Source organism: Phyllopteryx taeniolatus, chromosome 21, assembly GCF_024500385.1.
Source record: "Phyllopteryx taeniolatus isolate TA_2022b chromosome 21, UOR_Ptae_1.2, whole genome shotgun sequence".
In the NCBI taxonomy this organism is placed as follows: Eukaryota; Metazoa; Chordata; class Actinopteri; order Syngnathiformes; family Syngnathidae; genus Phyllopteryx; species Phyllopteryx taeniolatus.
Window position 1 is genome coordinate 4,616,951 of NC_084522.1, and position 13,431 is coordinate 4,630,381.

Here is a 13,431-nt window from a genome sequence, read left to right on the forward strand (position 1 = left end):
TTAAACAAGAAGTTAGCCATTTTGGTTTGATGCAGTCATTATGGGGCGAATTTCACTCGAACTTGGGACAAACCTCCGACCAGGGAATCCGTCCAAATGAGCCTAAACCGGAAGCAGATATCCTAGACAGACGGGTGGCACCAAATTGTGAACTTTGTCTACCTATACCATGTAATGTAGATGCTGCATGATGTCAAAACCTGATGAAAAAAAGGGGGAGCGAGGGCCGATTCATCACCGCTTTTGTGAGTCATCAAAGTTCGCTGCCTTGCTCCAGCTGCACGCAATGACGAAACGTAATACCTTTCAAAATTTGCATCACCAATCCGTCTAGCGCACACGGTTCAAATTTCGTCGCAATCGGGCAAAATCTAGGAAGAATTCAGCTTTGAAGAACCCCTGACCCTAAAAAAAAAAAAAACAAGCCTGCTTCAAACCACAATGGCGGACTTCTTGTGTTGCTTCCGGCATGGCTTCTTGAGACTTTTTTGTGGCTCTTCTCATGAGAGATATTGCAATTAAATTTCACATTGATCAGTGAAACTGGCTTCTGGGGCTGAATTATTTTAAAAAGCTCCAACTGTTCTATTTTTTCACCAGGATGTATCGAAATAGCAGACTTTTGCAGGTTTTTGAGCACGAATATATTATTAATGTATGTAGCCTCATTCAGTCAGCCGGGCATCTTCGCAAAGAGGCCGTTTCTTCAGGGGAGGGCGACATGTTTTGACGCTTTGATCGCTCCCTCCGAGAGTAGACATCAACAACGCTCACCGCCTGTGTTTGGCTCTTCGTATTATTGATGCATTTGGGACCAGAGAGGGGGCGTACGGGAGATTGTGGAGCTTTTTTTCAAATGCATTTCATGTCATCTCAACAAAGCACAAGAAATGCAATCGAGGGGTGTGTCTGGCTCCGACAACATCTGCGATCCATCCGCCAAGGCTCGGCCAAAGACGACAATCCGCCTTCCTTTCGAGGATGGCGGGCGGCCAACGTGATGCAACGTGATTTACGTGCTTTTTTTGTTTTGTTTTTGTTTTGTCCTTGTCCGCCTCATAGTTAAGCTCGTTGCAGTTCATTTGAAGTTCAACTATTTGAATTGCATGCCACCTTATAGTGAAGGCAAAAACAATGGCGTGATTAAAAACGTATGTCATAGCATCGGGGAACGTTTATTGTTAAGGTGGAGCTGTAAAATTCCTTTCATTTAACCGTTTCGATGTTAAACGTCAGGAATACATGAAACGCATCAGGACGATCACTCCAGACCTTATACACACTTTGGGTACAGAAGCCAAAATATTGGTCCGTAGCACCACAAAACCTTCAGACTTCTGCTAGAAAGCAATAAATGCCAGGAAAAGGCTACTTTTTTTTATTTTATTGTTTTTATTTTATTTTATTGTTTTTATAGCCGCTGTATGTAAATCATCACATCGGGGGATGTTTTTTTAAGGTGTAAAATTCCTTCTATTAACCGTTTCAGTAGTGGAACAAACAAAACAAAAAATGCAAAATCATATTGATTATTTTTAAATTATTTGTTAAAATGTGCTTGTTTTTTTGTTTTTTTTTTATGAAAAAATAAAGTTTTGGCAGAAAATAGCATTAAGAGCTGCTTTCTAATTCACAGCAGGGCCACATCTAGAAAGGCCCCACTACAGAAAAAAAATGTCAATTAAATATATATTTGTTGAGTATATTTTGAATCAAGTTGGATTGTTTGAGCGTTTATTGAACTAGAGGTGACCTAGACCCAGTCCTTTTATGATTCTTAGTGCTCCGAGGCATCGTCAAATCGCTGCCCTGTGTTATCTTATCTCTAAGCAGTATAACGGATGTTGTATTCATGGGTTCTTTTCTTTCTTTTTCTTTTTTTTTCCTGCGGTAACTGCACAAACAGTTCTTTGTTGTTGGGAAACGTGGTGTAGTAATGAAGCATGGCCACCAGAGGAAAGCAGAGAGTCAGTTGAACATGCAACACTCAACTCTGGCTGTCAAAAAGCAGCATTTTGTGTGAATCAAAGGACATTTTTGGAATGAAAATGTCATTTTATTATTTAATTTTAATTAAATACACACATTTTGGATGGGAGCTTTAGGTCCGTAAAGGCCCCGAGGTGATGTCGTAGACCTGAGTGGGTGGGATGTGGGTGACGTTGGCGGGTGGGCTAAAGGCTGCGAGGCACGGGGTGCATCAGGGTCATGTGCTCGGCACCGTCGAAAGGCAGCTGGCAGGTGCGGTAGTGGTGCACCACCTCCGGGATGCTGGGGAACACGCAGCTGTTCTGCTCCAGAGTGAAGCCGTTCTCTTTGGTCTGCGCCACCATGATGTGGACGCAGCCTTGACTTGTTCTGGATCACAAACACACAGAGAGAGCATTTGTATTTTTATTTTGGTGAATTGTGTCATTTCTGGCGCTATTCTTTTGTGAGTCATTAGGGCCCGAGCAGCGACTGCTAGTTACTCTGCGGTTGAAATTAAGTTTTTTTTTTACTTGCTATGATACAGTTTAACACAACTGAATATGATCCATGAGATTTTATTTTTTTCCATTTTTTTTTTTTTAAATCTGGACTTTTTTGTTTTGCGTCATTAATATGTCCACACAATTTGTTCGAGAAATGTACCATTTATTTGTGCAGATCTTGTTTTTTTTTTTATGTATAGCATTCTCTAAGAAAAAATCATTCCTTATTTTGATTCATGAATGTATATATTCTAAATATATTTAAGATAAATAAAAAATACGCAGAAATATAGTAGGTTGCAAATAAAAATAAATTAAATAAAATACTGTAACTTCATGCGAGCCAGTCAGTGCAGAGATCAAATAAAATAAGCTAAATTAACAAAAATAAAATAAAATATATATTAAAGCATATAGTTCAAATGCATTGCAGGATAATTGTCGAAGCACTTCAAGGCAACACTCACTTGAGGGCGATGGAGTATTTGGTGCTGTCCGTTTCGCTGTTTCGGACTAGGAAGCTGGCCTCTTTGCAGGTCAGCAGGTGAAGCTCGGCTTCCTGACGGGTCACACAACCATGGTACCAGCTGAGGGATTTAGAAGTACAGTAAATGAAGGGCAGTAATGATAATGCAATAATGTCAGCATCTGATGTTCCTTTTTATGTGGAAGGATTTGGGTTTCTTACCTCTGTTTCTCCAGGGGTCGTGTGGGGTCGACAGAGCAGGTGAGAGTTTCTGGGGTGCTTCCGGTACTCGAGCAGGACGACGGGGTCTGCGTTGAGGGCCTCAGGATTTTCTGCGTCCAGCTTTTCTGCCTCTTGTGCTGATGATGCTGCGTCTGCTTCCGGGGGGAATCGTTTTTGGGTGGCCCCTCGGAGCTGTCTAAGTGAGCTGCTGGGCCAAGGGTGGTGCCGAATTGTCAGTCGGGTTGAATAGTCATGGGACATTTCATTAGGGAGACATGCGCTGAGATCCAAGATGGGAAAGTAGCGGTTTATCAAAATGTTTATTTTTGTGGTTCGAGTTTGGAATGAGAGTATAGGAACACCTACTTTAGACTATGCAGGCATACCTAATATTGTGACATACAAAGACATAGTGCGTGTACCTTCGCCTTCTCCACCTCCCTCAGGCTGACCCCCCTCCATTAGGAGCTCACCGCCTTCCATTTGCACTCGCAGGAGGTCTTTGGATCCCCGGCGTCTGATTTCTACAAGAGACGATGATTAAAGTCATGTCTACATCAAAGCTCCCCTAAAGCACCCAACCGTCGAAATGCAGTAGAACCATTGTTACAGCAGAAGTGAAGAGTTAAAACATTCAACACTTTCAATAATTAAATGAAATATTTAAAAAATATATATATATATTTTTAAACATAATCATAATACGATAAGATAGATAATAAAAATAAATAAGAGTTAGTTTCTTGGTTCCACCGCCAGATCTCCCTGTCCTTTATCTGCTGTGTGCCGCACAATCATTTAAAACCTATTGCCCAGTTTCAAATGATTGCGCTACATAAATTCTGTCTAAAAACAAGATGCTGTGCAAGATGTTATTGAAATTGGTGACACTTTACAACGAACCCGCAATGACTATTTGTCATGTATGTGTTTTAGAACACTGTTGTCGCTTGGTGCCCCACTATATTAGTCGTATAAACAAATCCATGCTCTGGAATAAGTGTCTTGTTGACATCCCGTAGTAGTGATTTAAGCCTCCTGCATTGACTCACTCACATCATCACATCCTGGAAGTACAACAAAGACAAAAGCGCTGCACATAAACCACGCTGGCATTGTGCAAGAGTTCAAACAATGGCGTGATGCAATGAAAGGTCGGGGAAAACGTGACTGCATGATGGACTGCCGCTCTTCCTGGATGTTGGGAAGTTTTTGATAAATGGTCCGTCAGATCCATATAGGAAAGAGGAGGAGGAGGCGGGCCTTAGGAGCCCACTTCCTTTGTGGAGAATAGCATGGGGAAACAGAGACAGAAAAGAGGAAACTGCACCCATTGTCGGAGCCCCCAGCATTGCCGTGGCCACCCCAGGGGGTACACACGTGGGAGGGGGTGGGGACTGACACGATGAAAGTGTGTGTTTTAAAAAAAAAAAAACAAACAAACAAAAAAAAAACATACCAGTGATCATCTGCTGGGCATCATAAGGCTCCATGTAGCCGTCATTGTCGCCCGCTCGCTCCGATTCCCGTTGATGTCTCGTCTGGTGGGCATCGAAGGGGTCCGCGTAGTCCTCCAGGATCGTTACCTGGGGAACACAGAAAAAAACATTTGTGACCACTTCACACAATGTCGTCGGGAAAAATTGGTAAAAGTCAGCCACAAATGAATGGGAAGTTACCAGAACGGGATTTTAAGTGTGTTCAGATAATAATTTCTTTGGTGAAGCAGTATGTGGCTTATTGTTAGTGGAAGTTGCAGTGAGTCTTCGCAGCATGTGCATGTACATGCGCACTTAGGGTGCAATTTTTGGGGAAATCAACTCATCTGTAAGTCATTTATTTTTAAGGATAATGTAAAATGAGTTTGGATTTATATTAAAGGGTTTTGGGATCATAGTTCGTGGTATATCGACTGTTTAAGTGATCAATATGGGCAATTTGTACTTGTATATATTGTTTGAATATCGCATATTTCGGGTGTAGTATAGACTTCATTAAAGGTGCAAAGCGAGTTAATTGTGTCAGATTTTACATGAATAACGTGAATGTACTTTTCTTACAGCATCACTTCCCTGATTTCATTCTAAAGCGAAAGGGGACATGAGATGTGGGTCACAGTGCAATGCCGTGCTTTCTTTACAATGTGATAGTGGAGAGGTGGGGGGATGAAGGAGGGGGGAGTGACCGCAGCGTTTTGGATCGAGGGTGCGGCATGGGTGTGAGGATGGAGGGAAGGAAGAGAAGCGAAAAGAAAAGATAGAAAAGACACAATGGGAGAAGTGCGGATACAGTACAAACGTTGCAGAGCAAAGACAACGGGGGCTATTTTTCCAAGTTTGGAGCGAACTATTACAATGGGTCGGTTAACAATTACAAGATTATGGAGAAAATATGAATTAAAGAAAGATGATTGTACCTTTTATGGTTTAAAATGTACATGTTTTATAGTTGAAGATACTTGCTGAATTTGTTTATTAATAAAAAAAATGTATTCTCAAGCTTTGCCACAAAAATCTTTCCACATTTATTTCATTCATATTTTTTAAATGATTTATTATGCATATGTTGTTGTAGATGAGACACAAAGTATTATTTTCATTTATTTGTTGTCCTATTATGTGATTTTAAGCCTGCTATTTTTACGATTCTTTTTTTTTTATTATTTGATGAACTGTTTTATAAGGATATGATACAAGAGTAAAAATATTATTAATTATGATGTTTTTAGGGTTATTTTTATTATTTAGAAACTCATTTTATGTGTCATCAGATAGTATTTACATATTTATTTTAGCATCTGTACAGATTTATATAGCCTATGTGATGAATGCTTCAATAGTAATAATAATAATAATAAATAAAATGAAATAAATGTTAAAAATTGAATTAAATCAGATTAAAGTAAAGAGAATAAAATACAAATAAAATAAAATGAAAAAAAATAATAATAATCGAAAACATACCGAGTCCATTTTGCACTGCTCGTCTTGTTTGTCTGCATCTGGCACCGCTTGGTGACCGGTGACGGTACCGGGGTCAAAGTTGGGGCTCCTGTCCAGCGTGTCCACACGGATCATTCTGCGGATGTAAGCGCAACTTGGGGTGCTCTTCCCGTTCCTGACCTCCTCCGACACCGCCGCCAGTTCTGTTCTGGAATTCTTGTGGCCTTTACCGGCCAGGGTGAGACCCTCCCACACTTTGCCATCTTTCTGTCCCCTGCTAAGCTCCCTAGGCGAATTCTTGCGGTTCCGTCCGGGTAGGAGGATGGTGCCAACTAGTCCGCCGCCGTCCACAGAGGAGTTTTTGCTTTGACTCGTCTTGAAGGCGGACGTTTTGGTACCGTTCTTCAGGTTGATGGGGAACTCCTTGAACCATCTCGACATGGCTGCTACTTGAAGTTCTCTATTGGGCCGACAAAAAAATCCCTTAAAGTATGTTAGAAATACTTGAAAAAGCCACCTAAGCTTTAAATCAACAGATTTTATGCCTATTTCTGACAAATGCCAATTAACAACCATCCTTACTTAACCCATTTGGGATTTATCTTGCACCTCAGTCCTCCTTCTCTTCCTTTTCTTGATTCTGAATGGTGGTCTCATTCCTAGGATGGCGTTTACACTTTTCCCAAGTCGCACCGACGCTTCAGACTGAGCCTGGAGAGTAGTAAAAAAAAAAAAAAAAAAAAAAAGGAAGGAAGAAGGAGGGGGTTAGTGAAGTCAAAAGGGGGGCGGACCACCAGGTGGGTGGACATAAACATAGTCATTGTGCATGGGTTGAATAACCCCCGGAAAAGTGGAGGAATGTGGGGTTTTGTTTACAAGTAAGTGATGGCATTCTATTTGTTCAATAATTGCAAAACATAATAATTTTCTAGTTTAAAAAGTGCTGTGGGGCACTTAAAAATCATACAGCGTGTGCTTGAATGTCTTGTTTAGCACCCTCGCGGCACAACTATGATTTACAGTGGTGCCTTGAGATGCGAGTGACCCGCCTTACGAGTTTTTCAAGAAACGAGGCGTCGTTCGGCAGATTTTGATTTTGATTTTTTGCTTTGAATTGCAAGCAAAATGTTGAGATACCAGCGCTGACTCAAGTCAGCTCACTTCACAGCAAGCAGCAGTTTGGCAGATAGTGAACAATTCTTCAAAAAAAAAAAAGGACTTTCAACCTGTTTATTGCCACTCCCAGTTGAAGTTTACTAAACAGAAAATTACAGATTGTGTATTTAATACAACCACATAACTTTGCCTTGACATCTGCGAGCTTAATGAAGATAGTTAATATAATAATACTCACAGGCATATATTCTTCATCCTCTGCAAAGAACGACTAATATTACTGCAGGGTGCTGAGGAGCTGAGACCGGCTCCATGTACAGTACAACTGTAAGTCCGTATTGTTCTGCTCCAAGGTAACCAAGGTGCGCACACCAGAAACAGCCGCACGATGCGCACTGAATTGAAGCAAAAACTGCATGAAAAATTTTATTCATGTACATTTTTATAAAGTACAAGATTATAGTGGGCTTTTTTTTATATATATAAAAAAAAAACATTACAATTTTGTATTTTTGGGGGGGTAGGCTGGAACACATTAATGGCATTTCCATTCATTTCACTGGTGAAAGATGATTTAACGCGTCGCTCAGCTTTAATTAAACGCTGCACGGTTGCAAAGTGGTCTGTTCCATAATGGATGTCTCGCAGCGGTGGGTAAATCCGACAGAATCTCTTGATACTGTCGATTCATTTCAACCAAAAGTCGTGATAATGTCACCGAACGTAATCAAATATGACCTCATGTTCAATCTGTTTTGCTTTACAATGGGTTTTTACTCGTGACTGACAAAATGAACGCCCCTATTTTAGTCCTACTTGTAACCGTCCACGTTTCAGGCTACTCCTGCTCGTCCCTCTTTGTCCGATGGCGAGAGAGCAGGCCACGGCAAATTATGGCACAATTCGCGTTTTTCCCCACTAATTCGAGTTAAATGTTGGACCAGCGAGCATACGCCGTGCGAGCGAGGACCGGTTTGCCGGCCGTGACCCGCCGCGGAGTTTGAATATTAAACGGAACGAGCGGCGTGAGCAACGGAGAAAGGGTACAGTTTTTTTTTTTTTTTGGCTTCCCCAAGATGGCTAGCTGTTAGCTCGCGAGCTAAAACAGTAAAACGGCATTTGCGACTCCCCAAAAGCATGAAACTGTTGATTGTTTTATTGTTTTCTTATTTTTTTAGTGATGTGATAAGCGACTTTCTGTCATAAGTCACAATTACGGGTGTTGAATTGGGAATTTGTGACATAAGAAACGCAGCTACGAGCGAGCCACTTTGGGGTAACGTGGCTAGGTAGCCACCTAGCACATCTGTAAATGATCATTTTTAGACAGGGGACGTTGGGACAATCTAATTCAGTTTAACTGGAATTCAGACAGTACAAGGGTTTAGCTTGGCAACAAGCACACCTCTTTTTTTTTAATATAGATATATTTTTTAATACCTGGCGTAGATTTGGAGTCCAAATCCCGGCGTGACAGACCTGGGCCAGTCACCCAACTAGAACCCGTGTGTCGTTGCGACATGTCCCCGAGGTGGTAGACGTCGTCCTCGCCGCCACCGTGGTCATTTTTAACCCCTTTTTCTCTTGCATATGAACGGTGACACGCCACCTCACCGGCAGTAGTGTTAGCTAAATGGCTGCCGAATCGGGGAGACTACTGGCGGGACATGGAAAACGAGGCAAAGGTAGGAAATTGACTTTCACCACCCTCATCTTCCCCTTCCTCCCACAAAAAAATACAATCAAATAAAATAAAAACAAATCCGAATGGATTCATCCATTAGGCTGCACTGGTGCTGTCTCAGCCTCCCTATATGTATCTGACTGTCCCTGGTGGTGGCTGTCTCCCAAAGAGGTTTCTAGACTTCTTGCAATGAGTGGACAGTGAATCCCTCCCTATTCGCGATTCGCCATTCACAAACTCATCAATTCAAACACAATTTTTGTGGAAACTAACAACCAAAGCTAAGCCCCATTAATATCGTGGTTCCAGACCCATCCGCAGTAGGTAAAAATCTGTGCTACATAGTGACCATACGAAAGTTCTTGTTGTTGTTTTACTCCACCCACGCTCTTTGAATACATTTAAACTTCATAAAACACACTTTCTAAACTATGCCTTTACCACTCTTGTTTTCAAGAAATGGCCAATTATTGCATAACATAACCTAAAGGTAATAAAAAGAAGGCTCCCACATACAGTTCTCCGAAAAAGAGGAAACACATGCTTGCTTCAAGCATGTCTCATGTCTGTCCAAATGGTACCTGCTCACAGTATTTGCTGCAAAACTCACCAAATGGATGAAAGGTGAATTTTTCAGGGTGTAGTTAGTTAGGTTCCACAGGTTAAAAAAAATGTGATTAGGTGAGTTTGCGAATATGCAGGAGTTCACTGTACATCAATATCCTCATGGTTTTTCCTGTCCACCTCCCCTCATCTTCTGCCTTGTTTGCGGCCTTTCTCTCCTCCTACATGCTCTTTTCCTTGCGATTCTGGTGGTAACCGCCTGGATGTACAGCATCTTGTCTATGTCGCTTCATTGACCCCATCTCGTCTGTCGGACATCGGACAGGCTCTAGGTCTAAAAAATAAATCCTGATCCACTCTGTCACTAAGGGGTATTGGCCAATCCAAATGTGGCGCTCCTCTCGATTGGTGCTCTGCCATCCTCATGATAACATATTCCCCTTCTTTCCACCCCTCCTCTGCTTATTTATTCTTCTCTCACAGCCTCACAAATGAAGAGTCCAGAGAAGAAGAAGGCGAGGAAGTCCACGTCACAGGTTAGCGTCGTTTGATGACCTCTCAAATAAATGCGAACACGAGGAAAAAAGAGAAAAGTGACCAGTAAAAATTAGACTATGATCAGAATGTTTTGGAAAATATTATCTTGACCTTCGAGCTCACATCATCATAACTTGGACATGACTTACAAGAGACTTGTCGATGAAGTGTTTTTTTGCTTTTTCTTTGGCTTTTTGAGTACATGATGTTACCACAAAGGGGTACCAGTGTGGTGGAAATGGTCTGGCTGCTTGGTACAATATGAGCAATACAACTGATTAATTATCAATTATAGACAAATTAATTTTACCAAATCAATGTGGGAAACCTACCCCGACAGGTGCCGTTTTGTATTAAGGAGTCAGATACAGAGACTTCTGTAGCGGTACACTAGTACCTACATCAAAATAAATTTAGTTTCTATGGTCGTCTCATATTGGTTGTAATTGCTGGTGCTCTTTGCCACTGTATTGAAAAAGAAAACCAAGCCAGAGATAAAGGACAGACCTGAAGTCTCACAAGGTTTGTAAAAGTCTCCTGCAAAATGCACAAATCTTGAGTGTGTTTAAAAGTATCTGTTTCCAAATTATACGACGTCAAACAATGTTAGTACCCGTTTTTTTCCAATGGAAAAGTATCAGTTTCCTTGCAGAGTAGGTACCATGGACAAGGGGCAAATTTGAAGGGGGTAGGTGGTGCATGCTATGTGCTAATGCTCCTTTTCTCTCATTAAATTTAGGCGGCGGGGTTCTCGCACCTCACAGAGTTTGCACCCCCTCCCACGCCAATGGTGGACCACCTGGTGGCCTCCAACCCTTTTGACGATGATTTCGGCCCGCCATCTCGACCCAGTGGAGGGGGCGCGCCAGGCAGCGCCCCGTTCCTTCCCAGTCCAGGTGCAGGTGGAGGGAGCGGCTATGGCGGCACGGGCCGAATGGGCGGCGGCGGCATGGGTTTCATGGGGGGACCGGGCGCAGGGCAGCCTGGACCAGGACGCAGACCGCCGTTTGGACCGCCGTCCAACGCTGGACCGCCGCACCACCAGCTGGGTTTTGGGGGGATGCCTGGCTTTGGAGGAGGGGGCGGGAGCGGCGGTGGGGGAGGAGGTGGAGGCGGTGGGTTCCCTCCCGGGGGCCCGTCTCAGTTCAATATACCACCAAACTTTAGTCCCCCCATGCACCCTGGGTCAGGCTTTAACCCCATGTTGTCTCCAGGCGGTATGGGAGGTCCTGGAGGAGGTGGTCCACCCCACCCTCGATTTGGCATGCCCCCACAACAGCAACATGGACAAGGTGGGCACCCGTTCAACAGCCCTCCGTTACCTGGTGGAGGCGGCCCCAGAGGGCCCCCGCATGGCCCCATGCCTCCAATGGGTGGCATGGGGCCTGGCCAGGGGATGAACATGATGAGTGGGATGGGTGGTGGTCCCGGAGGCAACATGTTGGGGGGCTTGCCAGGTATGCCTCCTCAAGGACAATTCCCCCCCTCACAGGATGGCCCCTATCCTGGTCCCAGCCCACCGGGACCCGGCAATGAGGATGGAAAGAACTTTGGGGGAGGAGGACCTCCATCTGGGCCTCAACAGCAGCTTAATTTAAACCCCAACGGGCCCCCACCTCCTAATAACACCACCCCCGGCCCTCCTCCTAACTCTGGTCCATCACAGCCTGGAGGAGACTTCCCCGGCCACCCTGACATGCAGCAGTCTAATGCCAACACACCTGGCCAGCCGCCCTCGGCGCAGCCCCAGCCCAATCCCAACTCCTCCCCCAGCGGCCCCCTGAATGGGTCAGGTCAGCCCCAGCACCCGACCCCCAACAATGCCAACACCCCCAACTCGAACAACTCCGCCCAGCAACAGCAACAGTCAACTCCGCCCAACTCAGCCCCAGGCTCCGTCTCTCACAACCAGCAGAACAACACCCCCGGTACCGGCGGTCCCATGGCCAACGCGGCCCCCAATTCGGGTCAGAACAACATGAGCAACAACAACAACGGAGGCAGCACACCTAGTAACAACCCCAACCCGCCCTCCAACTCCACCTCCACCCCCAACACCCAGTCCCCCTTGCCCCCGGGCCCGTCCGCCCCCTCGACCGGGCCCGGCTCCGGTCCGGGGAAGCTAGGCGGCCCCGGCATGGTGTTCCCCTGCGGCCTGTGTATGTCTGAGGTGCACGACGACCAGGATGCCATCCTGTGCGAGGCTTCGTGCCAGCGCTGGTTCCACCGTGACTGCACGGGCTTGACGGAACCCGCCTATGGACTGCTGACCCGGGAGAGTGCCGCCGTGTGGGCCTGTGACTTCTGCATCAAGACCAAGGACATCCAGGCTGTTTTTGTGCGCCAAGGACTGGGCCAGCTGGTGGCCGTCAACGAGAGCTGAGGATTCCGGGGAAGAATTAAAAAAACACTTGACGAGCCCTTTACTCGTTCACTGCATAACCATCACTTGACATCCTTGCTTATATGTAAAAATAGCACTTTGAGTGAAATAAACACCCCTCCAATACCACCACCACAGAAGAAGAAACAATTATGAATGTTAACTGACACACACCTTTTCGGACAACCAGCACTGACACCAACACACTACCTCACACATACTGACTGGCACACAAGCTCCCGCACTGATTTATAATTGTTGACCACCCCACCACACAATAAAAATGTATACAAAGTTCAGTTTGAGTCGCCCTAGAATCCCCCTGCCCCCCACATGTATTTATTGTTAACATCACACAAAGAGTGCCTGAACTTGTCAAGGGTCTTTTTAATCATTATGTGGTCGTCAGGACATTAAACAATCGCTGTACCCTCGTTACGTTGAATCCAAAGCAGAAGCAGCGGGGTTTACGAGTTGTGTTCCTTCATACCTCATTAAGTAGAGCTCGGCATTAAATAAAAAAAAAAAAGCCGACTGGTGAACGAAACAAGGTTTTTAAAAAGGACAGCATTCAAGTCAGGCATTTGGTCCCTGAATTGTAAACTCAGTGCTTTTCGGATGTTGTTATTCTTGGAAAGAGTGGCACATCAAACAATGCAGTATCGGTCCCGTGTTGATATTCCCGCTTTCCCGGGGACACCATATGACAAAAGAAAAAAAAGTGCGGAAAATTGTGTTTGTTGATATTGTCCCTTCATGATTCAATGTCCAAGTTGCCTTTCTTTATGATTTCGTTTGGATTCTGGACTCGGGAGCTTTTTGTACCAGCTGATATTTGTGCTGTGCGCTGCGCCTTCTTGCGACAGCTGGAGGCATAACATCTGATTGGAGAAAAAAGGGGTGGCAGTGCGGTGTGTGGGAGAAGTGTTGAAAATTGAAGTAAAGCCAAGGTTCTTTTTTTATTTTTTTTTTGTACATTTGTCCGATTATTTCCACATGTCTTCTGGGGTTTATATTAAACTTAAGTAACGTAATTGCCGTGT

The 13,431-nt window shown here is 44.3% G+C and overlaps 2 protein-coding genes across 10 annotated transcripts; one reads left to right on the forward strand and one right to left on the reverse strand.

Annotated features, from left to right (window-relative positions):
- Positions 1–2,034: 2,034 nt before the first annotated feature.
- On the reverse strand, positions 2,035–8,800 carry LOC133471270 (SH2 domain-containing adapter protein E-like). Of its 7 annotated transcripts, XM_061760691.1 has the most exons (9): positions 8,661–8,787; positions 7,459–7,615; positions 6,714–6,815; positions 6,126–6,564; positions 4,622–4,748; positions 3,585–3,686; positions 3,163–3,370; positions 2,942–3,061; positions 2,035–2,358 (listed from the first exon to the last, which is right to left on the reverse strand). In XM_061760691.1, the coding sequence occupies exons 4-9, from the start codon at positions 6,543–6,545 to the stop codon at positions 2,175–2,177; spliced, it is 1,161 nt and encodes a 386-aa protein (XP_061616675.1). In that variant the 5' UTR covers positions 6,546–6,564; positions 6,714–6,815; positions 7,459–7,615; positions 8,661–8,787; the 3' UTR covers positions 2,035–2,174. The 7 variants fall into 7 exon arrangements, with proteins under 7 accessions (XP_061616675.1, XP_061616673.1, XP_061616672.1 ...); XM_061760689.1 differs by lacking the exon at positions 7,459–7,615 and having other exon boundaries at positions 8,661–8,800; XM_061760688.1 differs by lacking the exon at positions 7,459–7,615 and having other exon boundaries at positions 6,692–6,815; positions 8,661–8,800.
- On the forward strand, positions 8,037–13,422 carry pygo2 (pygopus homolog 2 (Drosophila)). Of its 3 annotated transcripts, XM_061760652.1 has the most exons (4): positions 8,038–8,263; positions 8,841–8,905; positions 9,952–10,004; positions 10,745–13,422. In XM_061760652.1, the coding sequence occupies exons 2-4, from the start codon at positions 8,854–8,856 to the stop codon at positions 12,386–12,388; spliced, it is 1,749 nt and encodes a 582-aa protein (XP_061616636.1). In that variant the 5' UTR covers positions 8,038–8,263; positions 8,841–8,853; the 3' UTR covers positions 12,389–13,422. The 3 variants fall into 3 exon arrangements, with proteins under 3 accessions (XP_061616637.1, XP_061616636.1, XP_061616635.1); XM_061760653.1 differs by lacking the exon at positions 8,841–8,905 and having other exon boundaries at positions 8,037–8,263; XM_061760651.1 differs by lacking the exon at positions 8,038–8,263 and having other exon boundaries at positions 8,766–8,905.
- Positions 13,423–13,431: the final 9 nt, after the last annotated feature.